This window comes from Anguilla anguilla, chromosome 13, assembly GCF_013347855.1.
Source record: "Anguilla anguilla isolate fAngAng1 chromosome 13, fAngAng1.pri, whole genome shotgun sequence".
NCBI classification, from domain to species: domain Eukaryota; kingdom Metazoa; phylum Chordata; class Actinopteri; order Anguilliformes; family Anguillidae; genus Anguilla; species Anguilla anguilla.
In genome coordinates, this window is record NC_049213.1 from 18,527,035 (window position 1) to 18,544,133 (window position 17,099).

At 40.4% G+C, this 17,099-nt stretch overlaps 1 protein-coding gene across 1 annotated transcript; it reads left to right on the forward strand.

Moving 5' to 3' along the window:
* Window positions 1–1,501: 1,501 nt before the first annotated feature.
* lactbl1b (lactamase, beta-like 1b) lies at window positions 1,502–17,002 on the forward strand. Its single transcript, XM_035389161.1, has 7 exons — window positions 1,502–1,567; window positions 4,378–4,528; window positions 6,041–6,147; window positions 7,944–8,101; window positions 11,686–11,933; window positions 13,700–13,805; window positions 15,209–17,002. The coding sequence occupies exons 2-7, from the start codon at window positions 4,423–4,425 to the stop codon at window positions 16,185–16,187; spliced, it is 1,704 nt and encodes a 567-aa protein (XP_035245052.1). The 5' UTR covers window positions 1,502–1,567; window positions 4,378–4,422; the 3' UTR covers window positions 16,188–17,002.
* Window positions 17,003–17,099: the final 97 nt, after the last annotated feature.

Genomic DNA, 17,099 nt, shown 5'->3' on the forward strand with positions numbered 1-17,099 from the left:
ATGACCTGCTACAGCCAATTTATCATGGCTGGTGGCCGTTGCTGCAAAGATAATTGCAAAAGCAGGTGTTAACGTCTTTCTGGCACAAGATCAGCATGGGTATTTTTAAGCGTTACATTTATGGTGACTCTCTCCTACATTTGAGAGAGGGTATAATCTTTTTAAATCCTTTTAAAACATAAATTCTTTGTCATCAGGAACAGTTGCCTATTGGAGAAGTTGAGTGACGGTGACGGTGGAGATGGTTAGCTATTGGCTACGAAATTCTACAACTTGAAATATTAAGATAGTTCTGAAATGGTTTTTTACTGAGATGTGTTAACATTTAAAGGTGACAGTGCCTATCCTTTGCATTCATGAATCCTGACACCTGTCCAAAATCTGACTTCACCAGAGATGGAGCGGTACACCAATGTCACCTTCCTGCATTTAAATGAACTTGCTGCAGCTGAGCTCCTTTACATAACCAGTCGTGATACATGCCCCCGCTAAGCTGAAAACATCTGGCAAATAATTTGTGGCCCTGATAGGAATTGGCAGCATGCTTAGTAAATATGGCCCTTATACCTTTCTTCATGTGCATTTATGTGCATCCCTTGCACGCTTGTTCAAATTAAAAAGGGCATGTTTCTCTTTTGGCCTTTCCTCAAGTGTTAGTGCTACCTGCCACCCTGCTAACCCCATTGAGTCAGTTACCTGCTCCCACTAGACACATTAGCTCTTAAATTAGGCTGCTAATCATTGTTCAAATAAAACAATTTAAAAAACCTTTACTCTGGCCTCAGGAACATGCTACAGAAGGAAGGAGAGACTGCTGCACTCTGCTACTTTGCATTTTAGATGAGCTTGCAAATTATGGATGTTCAGACTTTCTCCTGGATCTGACTTTGGCTTTTATATTTAGCCTTTAACTGCATCTGCAAAGCAACTGCAAGAAATAAAAAACAAGAATAAAATGAATGTTTCAAAATGAATATGCATTCCACTGGAGATGGACTGTAACTCCATCTGAAGTGTAATAATGTTATATCACTGGACGTGGCTGGTCAGATGGGATTGGTGATAAAGGACTCCTGGAGCTGGAGCTTGTGTCTGAGTCAGAGGGAGGGCCTCTGGCCGTCCTCAGAGGGATGTTTTTCAGTGCTGAGGAACCCAGCCCGTCCCTGCTGCAGACTGGCCTGCGCTGGACTGGAGTGAATTGATTTGCAGGGATTAGAGATTAAGAGTCCTCGGTACTGCAGGGGCTTTAGTGCAGTAAATCCCAGGATTATGATGTCAGGGCCCAGAGTGGGCGGAGAGGGAGTCATACTGTCCGAGGAGCGGGCAGCGGGCGGGATTACGCCACGGCTCGCTGAGGGATGGGCGGTCTGAGCCATGTCCGTGCCGTGCCACGCTCGGCCCCGCCAGCCTCCAAGAGAAGCTCCAGCTGGCTCCAGGATCACGGAGCCCTGATCTCGTGGTGTTGCTGAGGGAATCGCGGCGGCCTGGGCTGGACTGAAAAGCTGCTTTTTTGCCCCCCTCAGTTTTAGCTTCGATTTTCTGCTTCATCAAATTACCCTCGTTTTGGGTAAGTGACCCGCAGAAGCCTTTTCTTTGGTCCACCTGTCATGCGTTTCATGATGTCTAACATTTCCTCTTAACTGGCTCTTGGGTTTTTGCACAGCGAGAGAAAATTATGGGACACCTGTTGGGAATATTATGATATTGTTCCCCTGAAAAACAGAGAATTGGTCAATTCTTTAATATCTGGCTTGTGCATATTCTAGCACAGCTACTGTTTTTGGTTGTAATGCAAATAATTATGCATTTGCAATGTATTGTTAACTGGGCTCCTCATTATGAATTTAATTGAGTGGGGATTCATTTTTTTTCCATTTGGAAAACAGCCTCCCTCCCCATGGTGCATTACTAACAGAAAGATGGCAAACATAACAAGCTGAACCTGAACAGATATGCTCAAAGCAAAAGCAATCAGTTTTCAATGAGCACAAAACAGACAAAGCATTTTGTTTTACTCAGTGCATCCTTGAGTTTTTGATCACAGGTATGCGTTTTAGTCAATCTCATGGTGTTCCTGCTCTCCTCTCTCTTCCCATTGCATTATGCATGTGCATATCTGAGCCTATGCAAGATTCATTACATTACATTACAGGCATTTGGCAGACGCTCTTATCCAGAGCGACGTACAACAAAGTGTATAACCATAACCAGGAACAAGTATGACAAAAACCCTAGAGAGAAGTACCGGTCCAAGCGCAGGGAACAACCGCATAGTTCAACTTGGACCCTGAAGGTTAAACTGATTAACACTAACACCACGAGAACGGCAACAACGCAGTCTATGAAAAAAATACAAGCAGTAGTTAAGACAGTTAATGCACCTAAGTCACCTACGAAACAGCTGCCTAGTTACAACCCTAAGCTTACAGTCATTTACAGGGGGGTAGGGAGGGATGGGGAGAGGTGCAACCTGAAGAGGTGAGTCTTCAGTCGTCGTTTGAAATGGGTCAGTGTCTCAGCTGTTCTGACCTCCACGGGGAGGTCATTCCACCATCGTGGGGCCAGAACAGACAGGAGACGTGTTCTGGAAGTGCAGGTGCGAAGAGGGGGAGGTGCCAGGCGTCCTGAGGTAGCAGAACGGAGGGATCTGGCTGGCATGTAGGGTTTGAATATCTTGTGGAGGTATGCTGGGGCTGATCCCTTGACTGCCTGGTATGTTAGGACCAATGTTTTAAATTTGATGCGAGCTATAACAGGCAGCCAGTGGAGGGTAGTGAGCAGGGGAGTGACGTGGGAGTGTCTGGGGAGGTTGAAGACCAGACGAGCCACAGCATTCTGAATGAGTTGCAGGGGTCTGGTGGCAGATGCCGGTAGTCCAGCCAGAAGAGAGTTGCACAGCTGTTTTCTAAAATTGCCGGCTCGTGGTTTTTTTTTTTCCCCCCAATCAGGTCAGGCTTAGTAAAATGCAGGTGATCTCAGGCCAGGCCGAGCTCTGATTTCAACTCACTCAAGCCAGGTTGGGTCAGGCTTGCATTTTCAGGCCTGTTGAGAACTCTACAAGTGAGCCAGTTCCTGTGGCAGCCATACATGCCCAAGCCATAACAATGCCTCCCCTCCAGCACATTGCAAAAATGAGGGGGATGCTTTGGACCATGAGCAGATCCTTACTTTCTACACATTTTTCTCTTTGCATCTTTTTGAAAAGATCAAAGCTCATCTCATCAGTCCATACAAATTTGTTCCAGAACTGTGCAGTTTTTCAATGTACTTTTGAGTAAATACGTAAGTTGTTCTGATTGAATACCATTTTTTGAAGCATAATCTATCATCAACGCAATCTTATATTAAATCGACTGGAATAAAAATATCCCTAGCACAGTGCAAGCGTTCTTGAAGGTTATTTTTTTTTTGTTGTTGTTTAAATATCCGGCTGTGGAAATAAATATTATGCAGCGATGACTTCTAGGTGATGTATCCAGCTAAGAACTAGCTATCATTGTAATCACAGATCAAATATTGTCCAGGCATCCCCTAAAATGATAGTGATGGTGATAGTGATGGTTGTCATTTTTGCTAGTCTTATTATTATGCATGACCAACAGAGCTGGCACAGTTGATTTATGTTGTTACTCGGTAAAGCATGCACAGTTGAAGTCTTTGAACCCAAAACATCATCACATAGGGAGGGCAGGTTACTGTTGAGAGGATGTTCCTCATCTCCTAACACAATTACTCCTCTGGTCAGTAAGGTACTTGTGTTCTGCCTGTTTGCAAAGCATACATAGTGTTGGGCTCTGGCACAATGGGCCTCATTCACAAAACTTTTTAAAAATTATTCTTACTTTTATTCTTTAAAATGTTCCTACGAATAAACCATATGGGATTCATGAGGCAACTGTTTGTAAATTTTATGCGGAATCCTGTTCATGTGATTTGCATAAGGATACGGCCACGACCTAACACAGATAAGAAAAAAATGATGAATGCCGAAATGTTCGTGGAAACGTTCTTATACACAGTTTATGATCAAATGTGATCGTACGCATGTTCTGTGAATGAGGCCCAATGTCTGTGCAGCTCAGCTGGTGACCGTAGACTGCAGAGTGAAAAGTGACAATCTGCAGAGATGAAATGGCCCAACTGTCATGATCAGATGCGAAAAAACTGAAACATAAAAAATGTGGAAAAAAGTTTAGAAAATAAATTCATGAATAAAAATGTTTAAAAAAAATGTGTAAACATTTGGTCCATCAACCATGCCAAATAGACAGTTTCCGAGAAAATTGATATGACAGATGTGATTTGTTGGCAGCTCATTCAAATGAATGGATTTGGATTCATGGCTGCATATCTGCAATGTGTGCTTGTGTCTTCTAGACCGCCTCTCCTGCAGGAGAAGAGAGGCTTGCCAAACCAGGGAGGATGAAGGTCAGCTGGGCCCAGCTAGGTCTGGTTTTCTTCCTCCTGCTGTCCCTCATCATGACAGGATGTTTCCTGTGGCAGTACCACCTTCCAAAGCTAGAACTGGGTCAGTACCCTTATTTCTATTATTGCCAATGGCACAACTGTTCATGTCTTATATTTTTTATTTAGGGCATTCTGTTTATGAAAGTTTTTGTCTTCTGAGTAGTCTCCTATGTTCCTCAAACACCACAATTGCTCTTCTAATTTAAATAATATAGACCCCCAATAGGAGAATATACCTTATGTTCTTTGCGGCAATAAGAAGATAATACTGGCAACTGAATGCTGAGTTTATCACCTGACTGGTATGTGATTTTAATGCTTTGGTAACAAAACATGTAATTTGCAGGATGAATGACATAAAGGTGTTCAGGAATTGATTTGTATAAAGGACCACAGATCGGTATACAGTTTAATTAAATATGATTAATCCTTCAATTAACTGTTGTAGAATGTCATTAAGATTACATTAAGCTCAGTTGAAATTGTCAAATGTGAAAGTAATAACACTAGTAACACATGAATGTAATGAATAAACTACTTATGCAAAATTTAATTTTTAACAAGAAATCAGGGCTATATGGGACCTGAATTAGAACAAAACTGAGCAAATATGGTGATGAGAGCTTCCAGAAAAAGAATGTTTATTAAGTAGTTCTTCATGTGTAATGGTGTTTACCTGAGTAGTAATGGAAATAACCCTCAACCTATTTTTAAAACAAACAACCCTTTGAACTCTCTGCTTACTAATGACCTTTCTAACATTAGTGGCTGGAGAGTTCACTAAGTGTTTTACAACTCGTTCTATTAGAAGGAGGTTTTTCAGTTGGAAGACCAAACAGGGGAGAAAATATTTACACCCAGGTATTCTAAAGCAATTGTATTCATAGCTTAAGGTAAAGCATTTGAGTACATGAGCATTTCCAGTTTCGTCCTGATAGCAATACTGTATGTATGGTGGAGAGAGGAATTGAGCTGTGTGTGGGTGGTGGTTTGGATTGAAAGCAAAAACAGACAAGTGTGTTTATTCGTGAAGTGCTGAGCAGCCCCGACCCAATCATATGTACAGGTCAGGGCAGATCATTGAAGACTCCATTCTATTATTAGCTCTGTGCTTCTAAACCAAGCTTGTTTTCTGGCCCCCTTTCTAGCGCCTGAAGGGGATTAGACAACCAAGTTAACGGTGACACAGCTACTCAGTTTTGTTTTGCCAACTTTACCACTTTCCTCATGCTATGCATGTTCTCACTTCATATCACAATTGACCAATGTTAATGGAAAATCACCAGTCGACAAATCGTTATTCCTCATAGTACTGATTTCTCTCTTCCTCTTTCGCTCAGGGACATACATACACCTCTGTTGTTTCTGACATGAAAATGTATTATGCAAAGTGCCATTTTAGAGAACACATTGCATCCCTTAGTAATTCATTTAGAAAGAGTTTGTCCATGAAAAAATAGCATTGTGCTCAGTGATAATAATCTATCTTTCTCTCCCTATCTTTCAGTTCTCTCTGCTTCTCGGTGTTCTCTCTCCCTCACCCCCTCTCTTTTCTTCTGCTGTCTTTTTCCAGATGAAAGTATGGGCGGTAGAGCCCACGCAGAGAGCATGTGTCCTCGCTTTCCTGAGCCCGTCCCCCTGCAGCACCCCGTCCCAAGTGTCAAGGAGGCACTAGAGAAGGTACAGTAATGTGTTTCTTGTCCTGGTCATAATAAACTTTGCCGTAAGGGGCTTTGTCCACTGAAGACCCAAATAACAGCCACAGAACACAATGATTAAAGCTGGGTGTTTCTCACAGTCACAGGTGTTACAAATTGTGGGTTTTTTTTTTTTTTTGACATTTCTTTGACATTTTTAGTGCTTTCTTTTTGGCAGTTTTGGATGGTAACTGTCAACCTTAACTTAGCCTACAGTGTTATTTGTATAGGCATATTCGGTTTAACAATATTGACAAATGTGGGGAGAAACAGTGCTACTATGCATACAGATTCTGGAATGTGCTGGGACCAAGATTCCTTGTCAGTTGTTGGAATCAGATCTTTGACAGCCCCTGTCAACAATGTTGATGCCCAGTGCTTCTTCCCCCATTACAGTTACACACAGTGGCAAGAGGCACTCCATCAAAGACCAAACCTAGCAATGTACAACACTGTGTACCAAAAACAAACTTTAAAGACATAAAAACAAACACACTGTAATCATGTTTTATTTCAGTAATGCAATTTGAGCATGCAAACAGAACAAAATTCTGTTAAAGGCAAAACTGCATTCTTTCTGCGATGGACCGAATTAAGCAATTAACTGCATTAGCTTATCTATTTTACTCGTAGGGTACTAGTTCATAAGAGCCAGATATGGGCCATTTAATTTTTTATTTTATTTTATTTTTTGAACTTCAAGCACTTGTGACTGTTGCTGCAAATGGACACACGCTAACATAATACGTTTTATTATTTTAGTAATGCAATTTGAGCATGCTGTGTTTCAATGTCCTTTTAAAGGAAAAAAAAGCATGCTCTCTCTTTCCATGAAGGACTGAATCAATTCATTGTACCAGCTTTTCAACGCATTTTACTCATGATTGCTAGTAGCGGCAAGTGCCCGTTGATTTATCTATTTATTTATTTATTATTTATTTATTTATTTTAACTTCAACCACTTGTTCTTGTTGCTATAGTTGTGCATTTTAGTGTAATCATTTCTCATTACTGCGCATGAGAGGCATTGGATAATTTAATAAATTAATGTTCCTTGAAACACTCCATGTCTTTCAGTTTTATGTGATTTTTAACAATTTTTCCTTTAAATGTTCTGTGACTTAAGCCAAAACTCTCCATAACAAACATCCAGCCATATTTATAACTGCTGTACTACTATTACTATTACTACTGACTCGCCTCAGCCACCACCAATGTATAGCACCCGCATAGAAATTAGAATTCACTTATTTCAATGCATTTCTTTAAAAATGTCTTGGAAACTAAGAATTTCCCCCCACACTTATTATCAGTCTGACTATTTACAATGGCTGCTTCATATCTGCAGAAATAATTACCTTTAATAGATGTAAAATTAAATTTGATGCCCACATTGTAGAAACTGATTACTGGTATGGATAAATGCATATTATAAATATGCATTTATTTAAATAGTTTTTTTATTTTTGTTTCAATTAATTTATTGCATATGTATGTTCTGCCATACACTGGGCATTGAAGTGGGGGAATTAGTGGACCTGACTACCGAGGGCCCTTAATTTTGTGCAGTACTGCTGCTGCCCTATCACATATCTTCCTTATTTCGAACAATTTAAAAACTTAAAATGTAAGTTTTGCGTTATATCTGACCATATATTCATGCATGTTTTCATAAGGTACACACAAGCTCTATTGAAATCAAACAGATACTAAACAGACAGCCATATATGTTTTCTGGGGTAATAACAGAGCCCTCCCCCCTTTTTTTCTCCTCAATAGGTAGACTTACTCCTGCGACGCAGCATTCACTCCAAAAGTCTCCCAACCTTGTCGGCCATTGTTGTTTACAATGATACAGTGCTGTGGACAGGGAACTTTGGGAAAAGAAATGGAAGTGACCCCAGCTCTTCCCCGCCCAACGAGTACACCATCTACAGGTGAGTTACAGGTGAGGAGGTCGAGCAGGGCGTGAATTCAGACATGGTTTGGGCACACTTGAGTAGCTCCGCCTCCCCTACGCTCTTTATGGGATTGAAGAACTATATCAGGAATACGATGCAAACTATAATCAGTGTTATTCATTTAGATCATAACTGTGGCCATAAGTATGCACTGTACCATAATATTTTTGAAAACAAATGCAATTAAAATTTAACCCCGTAAAAAAAAGTTGTAAGAACTTCCCTGAAAAGTAATGTTAGTTAGGTTGCCTGCTAAAGCTTTTCCCATGAAGACATTTACAACAGTCATAGCTATGTGTCATTCTAACACATGCAAGTACCTTTTGCTCATAAAAAAACATTACTGATTATTGGTCTTTACTTGTTTTAAATCATTTTCCTTGATTAATTATACAGCGATTAAGTCACAAAATACTGAATAATCAGATGCAGCCAGTTTGCCTCATTATTCAAAATTGTGGATACATGTACTCTTCATTTTCTGCATTCACATTCAGTGAATATTGATGGCGAAGATCTGCAATATGCAGATTGTGTAATTTAGGCACAGGTTTTGTTAGATCGCTTCTATGAATAAAACCAATTTTTCTTCACATCATTTTTGGGATATTAAATAATAAATTCAATTGAGAACAATCTGTTTTATTTTTTAAATCACAGAAAAGCGAAAAAGAGGCAGAAATCACAGAGTATTTTAAAAATGAATTTATTAAATTAACCAATAGATCTCATGTGCCGCAGTGGGAAATGATTGAAATAACATGCTCAACTGTAGTGAGTAAGAAGTGCTTGAAGTTTCAAAAAAATAAATTGGGTAGTTTGCTGCTAAAAAAATAATAATAATTTAATCACTTTTGTCCATCACGACATGCTTTTTTTTCCTTTAACAGAATATTGATAGCAACGGAGCACGCTCAACCTATATTACTAAAATAATTTTTAAAATATGATTATTGTGTGTCTGTTTTTATTTTTTTAAGATTTGGTACATGTGGTGGCCTACATTGTTAGGTTTGAGTCTTTAATGCCCCTTTGGCCTGTTGCCCCTGACAATGTTACCATAGCTACAGGAGGAGGATCGAGCAGCATCAAGACTGCTGACAGGGGCTGTCAAATATGTTATTGCAACAACTAACTGCAGGCTGTGTTATAGTTACTATCCAATACTGCCAAAAAAGCAAAAGAAGTCCTAAAAAAAAACAGAACCAGCCAAAACAGGAGTAGCCAAAAAATGACAAAAATCGTGGAATCCATGACACCTGCACCTTCTGTGACAAACACCCAGCTATAGAAATAATTACACTTCTGGGATAAATAAAAGACAAACGAGAACCCTCCCTACAATATTCCCATTCCATTCTGGCAATAATTATCTTTTTGTAAAATTACAGTATTTTGCATCAAATTGCCAATTGACAATTGCCAGCTCAGCTGAAATATCACAGTCCACACTTTGTCTTATGCTAACTGTAGTGCTGGATATGCTATTGCTTAGTACTAGAAGACACATCAATTTCCCCACATCCAAGGAAGATATTCAATATTTGTTTTTAACTGTGCCTTTTAAGCACTGCTTCATATACAAAATGTACATCTGGCCCATAGTCTCTAATTGAGAGTAATTAACAGATCAATATTAATTTTAGGTTGAAATTATTGCGGGCATAAAAACCACCATACAGTCAGTCAACTGGATAGGAAAATATAAAGCAATTATGCTAACTGAGTATATGACCAATATTGCAATTCAAAAGGCAATAACAATTCTGTAACAGCCTTTTTATCCCATATTTCATCCATGGATAGTTGCACACTGTAGAGCATGCTGGGATACCAGCTAGACTGCACAGAACTAATATTGCTGAAGATATTCACTTAAAATGTACACATTTGTTGCTCCAAATGTCGCCATGTTGACTCACAGTTTTGAAAAACAGTCCCCAAGACATACACTTGCCACTGAATTCCCCAAATGGAACTGCAATTATTTATTAACATTCACATTAGTGTAGTTAATACTGTATGTGATGTATTTGGCACATCATCATGAATGTAAAACTCCAGTTAATGGCTTACATTTATTCACTGACACTTAATGTCAAATGTCAGTGGGTGTGGAAATGAAATCTATTTAGAGCATGCAATCAATCAGAAGACAATTTCAGTAAATTGAGTTAAATTGAAAAAAGAACATTTTCTCTGTGGAATTGTTTGGTTCAGTTTGTATGCAATTATTTCTACTTTAGATTTCCAATCCAATCTCTAATTAGTTGTTGATGTTGTCTGAAAATTGACTGAAAGAACACAAATAAGGGGAAATGTTTTGACTTTCTATTTATAATTATCATGTATTCCATAATAATGTGTTCATGACGTTTGAACCTTGGGCATATTCATTTTGTATTGAATTAAAGATAATGAAGGCACTCTTCCTCTGAAATGACTTCATGACTGTTCTGGGAGATTTCACCGTTTTCCCCAAGGTGAAGTTTGTTGTGTTCCATCTCTTGCAAACATGATATGTTTATCTTGTGCTGTGAAAAACTGCATTTGCTACAAAGAAAACACAAACCATACAGAAAGTGTCGACCCATTTAATCTATATTCATGATTCATATTGAGTTAGCCAATGGCAAGAGAGGCATCTTCTTTTGTTGGGTTTAAGGCTTAATGTATTCAAATTCACCAAGCAGAATATGGGTACCATTTTGAATTGCATTAAATGACTGCAATAACGAGTTTCAGCTGTCATCAGCTGTTGACATTTTCACCATGTTTAACTAAACAAATTTAAACAAAACACATGAAAGTGTGAAGTTACCTGTGAATGTGAATTTCTTCAACAAGAAGGCAATGGGTTTGGCCAGTTTACTTCCCCAGTGGCATTTTGAGTGTCCCCATTTTAAAGAACAAGGGGGAATGTCTTGCAGCTCTTTGTCTGGATGTTCATTCTGTTTCGATGATTTGGCCACTGCACTAGAAATTGTGCTCTGTGCCTGAGCCCTGAATGGTAATTATTCAGGAGTCATTTGGTTATGTCCTACCATTTACTCAATGCATCCATAGCATTACTGTATGTGTGAGACCTGGTTACTATTCTCCCAAATGTTTCACTCTGATTAAGGATATTAGGGTGAAATTAAGCCAACACATCAAGATAACCTGCCTGTGGAACATTAGCAATAGCATTGGCCCCACTTACTGGCATAGACCTGCATGGTTTATGAACAGGGCTTCAACAGGCATAACAACTAGCAGCCCACATTTCATCACCACGGTTGTTGAATGGCGTGTTTTTATTGTACCTCGATATTTCGTTGTTTGTTTATTGTCCAAGGTCTTTATTCGTTCCGCAGTTTTATTCACTGACAGAATTCTTTCCCTATTGAATTCTTTCCCCCTGCATTATACAATGGAGCAATACATCATACAATTTTTCAAACAAACAAACATTGTTAATCATTTAGAATCATTGTCCCATTGCCATTGCCAGGAGTTCACTGAACTGAAGCTTTAGCGTGGATGGGTAACCCATCTCGTTAAATGTCTGTCCCTCACAGGATAGCCAGTCTTTCGAAGATCTTCCCCACACTGATGCTGTATAAGCTGTGGGAGGAGGGGAAGGTGGGGTCCTTAGATGATCCGCTGGAGAAGTACGTGGAGAACTTCACCATCAAGAACCCCCTGGGCAGGTCGCACCAATCAGAGCTGAAGTACGTGACGGACGGGCTGATCTTCCTGGACAGCGGCGAGGCCCAGATCCGCTCCTCATCCGTCACCTTGCGCAGGATGGCGAGTCAGCTCTCCGGTGAGGCTCCGCACCCACAGGAGACCGCGGCACCAGCAAATCAATAGTCATCTGGGACAATCCATTTTTAATTCCCACAACTCACTGTATCCTGTTCCCAACGGCAGCATTCCAAACATAAGTAATGCAAAATAATCTGACCGTGATACATGTAAACTGCGTGAATTGTCCTATCAGTGCTTTGAATGTGTTGGAATTGAAATGGTGCCAATTGGAGGTGCGAGCAAATTAATGTTTATATTCATGTATCTGTTGACCAGAGTGATTAATGCAGAGACACTCTTGGTGATTACTCTCCTCACAGCTTTCATTGTGGATGAAAGGGGAAAAGAATCACTCATCCAAATCTGGAATGCACGTCACTATATACGTCGGTGAATATCACCGTTCTCACACTTTCCCTTCCTCCTGAGAGCTTGTCTCAGGTTCACGCTGCGTGCTACACACATTTTATTTATGGATACACCACGTGCTGTAATTTCTCCATGGAAATGTATTTCAGAGTTAAACTTGTCTTTCTATTAGGTTGAGTTATCCCCTTCCAATATTGGCACAATACCATTTATCACAATTGCACATTCGTAGACAGGATGAAAGGCATTATGTTCAGCTTCTGGCATTTGATCCACCCAGATGTGTGTTGCTTCACATGTAATCTACAGTAATCTATGCAGTGTCTACTTCTAAACAAAGCAGAACCGAAACGCATCTTTACGCTCCTCTGCTCAGAGATTGACATTAAAACACAGATGGCTGAGGAGGCCTCAAGTGATACTTGAGGAGAGAAAATTTTTTTCTCTTCCATTCTAAATCGACTAAAGTCCTCCAAACTGTTGCATCTCTGATTGCCCAAGCAAATCTGCTAATATTACAGTTCCTTTCCCTTTCTATGTCATGAGCACACAGCTTTTATATTACTCAAGTCAGGATGTCAGAGTTGGCTAGAAATATCACCTGGTTACCTCCTGGGTTGACTGGATCAGGAGGTCCTGCTGAGCCATGCTGATTGGCTTTGGAAGTAAGAGATGTTTTGAAAAGGTTTATTGAAGAAACACAATCAGGAGCCTGAAGGGATGAAATGCTTGAAGATTCTTTTTTGTGACTTTCCATTGCCAAATTTCGCAAACATCACACACATTACAGGCACTGTTATCACGACTCTTCATTTCCAACCAAATTAGTTTCAAATAATCCTAAACTATAGAAATTATTTTGTCATAAAGGGTTACATACATTTATTGACATAGGGAACTTTTCTACTTTGTCAAATGATGGAGATGTAATACAGACATTTTAATTGGCATGCAGTGTCTGAATTGATGTGGTTAAAACCATGTATATCTTCTGTGATTTTAATGACTATTTCATTTCTAACCTGGGGTTATAAAATTTAAAAATTTGGTTATGTTCATTAAATGTGAAAAAGGGAAGGTTTTTCCATTTTGGAAATTTAAGGTGTTCTGACAACAGTGCCTTTATGCAATTTGAGTAAGACACAGTATTTCCCCCCTGCATGTCCAGTGATGAATTAAATTTAAATTTATTGGTATTTATCAATCAATGTACACATGTTTATCAACCTTGTATTTCCAGTGATGATATGGGAGAAACACTACTGTTGAAAACTACTACAGTTCAGATGGTTGTAAGTCTCTTGGCCACAAGCAAGATAATTATTATAATTCAGAAGATTGCCAGAAAAAACTGGCATGGTATGATGATGGATTTGTGAGTATGTCATAGTCAAACATCCTGTTTGATCCTAGGATTGCCCAGAAGGCTTAGGGCCACTAACCTTCTATGGAAGGGAAAAACCCAGGCAGCCATCGGTCTTCTGCAGGATGATGTACTTGTGGCAGATCCAGGCACCAAGTAAGACCCATTTCCCCATTGACTCCCAGAGTTTTGAACGCAGTCACTGTGTGCCCCTGTTGATGGTTTTAAAGCTCTGGTGAACAGGGCATGGTGCTCATTGAACACAAGGGTTTGTGCATGGAGCCAAAACAGAAAGACGCCCATTTAAAGCACTTAATTTAGGAGGCGAGGAGGACAAATATATGTATTGTATTAAAATGCATTTATTGAACTAGCATATATATGTCTAACAACATAATGAAATTTTATTGTATGTGTTACATGCTGATTTAATAAAAGCATATTTAATCTAATACATATTTGAAAAGAAGCTTTAAAATTCTGAAGTTAGCCCAGTTTTCAAAACGCATTTTTCAAGCTACCTTCTTTCGTTTGCTTTTTTATGTTTCTGTAAATAACAGGCATTCACTTTCTTATATTAAGATATATTTTTATTTTATTTCTTAATTCGCTAAAGAAATAAATTGATGTTTTCGCAAAGAACTGATTAGAACTCTTTAATTTCTTTCACTCCCACAGATTAATGACTATAATAAACCCTATTAGAAGCTCCAGGCCCCCAAGGCAATGAAGTAGTTTAATTCATTCAGTCTCTCCCAATAGTATTATCTGTTTTGAAGAACACAAGCATTTATAAGTCCTTCTTCATAGTTCCCCTCTGGCTATGAATTTTGCCTATACAGTATATCTATGATATTGATTGCACATTATATCTATATACTACAACTCATACATTAAAGAAAACAATTAAAACATGAATAAATATTATGAATTAAATAAACACATTTTAATCATGAAATGCAGATGAGAATATTTCAAATATTCTAAACAGCTCTGACCACAACTACAGGCATAGCATTATGCATCAGTAATGTGTGATGTATTTTCTATTGACAGAAGTTAGCTTTATGTAGTTTCCATGTTTCACCTCATTAATCCCTTTGATGGTTTTAAATACTTCAGTCAGACACTTCAATAAAAGATAGCTGACTCTTTTAATTTAAATCTTACTTTCTTTGTTTCACTTCATCAGTAATCTAGATATAATAGACCAGTCTTGTTGGCCTTTTTTTTATATTTTTTTATGTGTTTATATAATCCCATATAATAGTCCCATTGAAAGTAACATCCCTTTTCCACAGGCTGTGACCATGTATTTATTTAACATGAGTTCCAATGGCGAAGCTATATATTCTACAGTGTCTTGGTTGAGATGAAGAGAATCCGTATTTTGAGAAATGTACAGATAACAACAGATGCCCTAATTTTGTGAACATCCAGTTTGATATTTCCTGTGGTGGTTTTGTTAATGAAAAACATGTGGGATTGTTTTTATAAACCGGACAGCACACGGTCTGGTTTGGTTGTTACTTACTGTTTGTATGGACTCCTCTCTGCAGGTGCCACTACAGTAACCTGGCCTTCTCCCTCCTGGCTCATGTCCTGGGTGAGAAGGTGCTGGGCCTGGACTACCAGCGCTGGATTTCTGACAACATCCTGGACAGGCTGGGGATGGAGGACTCTGGCTTCGACATCACCCCCGGGATACAGAGCCAGATGGCGGTGGGCGTCTATGCCAGTGGGAAGCCGGCGCCGCTCTACGACCTGGGCTGGTACCGGCCCTCTGGACAGATGTTCTCTACGGCCGCCGATCTGGCCAAGTTGGCCATGGTGCTGCTGGGCGCCTACCACCGCAAGCTCCTGGAGCCGGACACCGTCAAGACCATGCTGACGCCCCTCTTCCGCTGCGAGAAGGACTACTTTGCCAACCGCACGGGCACCCCCTGGGAGGTCAACGAGCAGCTGGGGTACGAGGTGCTGCGCAAGGACGGCGACCTGGACGGCTACTCGGCCTCCTTCTCCCTGGTGCCCCGCATGAAGCTGGGCCTGGTGGTGCTAATGGCCGGCACCAGGCCGCAGGGCCAGGACATCGTGGCCAAGGCCTACAGCCACATCATCCCCGCCATGGAGAGGGCCTTCCGGGATGCTCGGCGTATCCTCGTCCCTCCGCCCAACCCCGCCCCCTATGTGGGCTTCTATACCTATGGCAACATCACCTTCTACGAGATCAAAGCTGGGCTGGACGGAGCCCTGGTCATGCAGCAGTTTGGGCCCCAGATCGAGGATCTCATCCCCGAGAGATACAGAACCATAAAGCTGAACTTCTTGGAGGATCGGGTCTTCAGAGTGGTTTTTGAGAAGGAGTACCCATGTGTCTTAAGGGTCGGTACTGCCTCTGTGTCCCTGGAAGCCCAGGATGGGCAGCTCTTTAACTTTTATGTTTTGGACAAGAAGGGCGTGTCACCCGGCTTCGATGCACCAGGGCTGAACACATATAACGTGGTGCGGATCGCCACCAAGCCCGACTTCTCAAACTAAACCCCCTTCCTAGGGACCAGGGTTGTAAGGTCTATATACAACGCAGGCCAACAGGTATATCTGACAGCTGGTGAAACCTTATGAACTGGCAGGTTGATCCAAAGGGAGAACCAAATACCAGGGTACAAGCGCCAGGATAAGAAGAAAGCTCAATGACACAGAAGTTGCGGTGGGTGGAATCCATGTGACTTTTATTTATTTCGTTTTTCAACCTGTCAGATATTCCTCCTCATGACCATCGTGATTAGGTTGTCACATGTTTGTTGCACATTTTCAATGGCATTCCTTGATTCCTTTTGTCTGCCAGACCCTGTGGTTTTTACCATAATATCTGGGGTCCATTGGCATATTGCACAGGTTGCTGCTGAGAGACTGTGAGGATTAGTGTGTGCCTGGAGTTTGGCTGCAGGGTGGACTGTCCGGTTGTGTCTTGCCTGTCCAGTGGAAGGAGGCTGAGAGGATATGGATAGATGTCCATAAAATGCTCATATCTTCTGTTGTCAAGCCAACACGCAACGGGTGCCTGTGTCCGTCTTAGACTGTCACAATCAAGTAAATGGAGCAGAAAATAACCTGAGTGTATGGCTTTCCTGATCCTAATTCTGTCCAGTGATATGAATCTTCTTTCTGCTTTAAGGCATGTATTTGCCAAGCAAGGGGAAATGAGGATTGTATGACTATTTTGTATTTGCGTGAGCGAGAACGAGAGAGCTATCCTGCTTCTTGCCATTTCAGCCCAAATATGTATCCCGCAATGCACTTCCATAAATCTTGTCAAATTGCATTGTCAGTGTCTGCATGATTTCTGTGCTTTGTTGTCCTTTGCAAGTTTTCCATCCTAGATCTGGAAAAGTTGAGCTGTAATAAAAATAGCAATGGTGGCAGGTTGTCAAATTTTTATTGACTAAATGT

What these genes read in the sequence shown, in the direction of transcription:
- lactbl1b (XM_035389161.1), top strand. Translation starts at nt 4,423, where the DNA reads ATGAAGGTCAGCTGGGCCCAGCTAGGTCTGGTTTTCTTCCTCCTGCTG. An exon ending in TCAAGGAGGCACTAGAGAAG is followed by an intron (nt 6,148 to 7,943) that starts GTACAGTAATGT and finishes TCTCCTCAATAG; the next exon opens with GTAGACTTACTCCTGCGACG. An exon ending in GATGGCGAGTCAGCTCTCCG is followed by an intron (nt 11,934 to 13,699) that starts GTGAGGCTCCGC and finishes GTTTGATCCTAG; the next exon opens with GATTGCCCAGAAGGCTTAGG.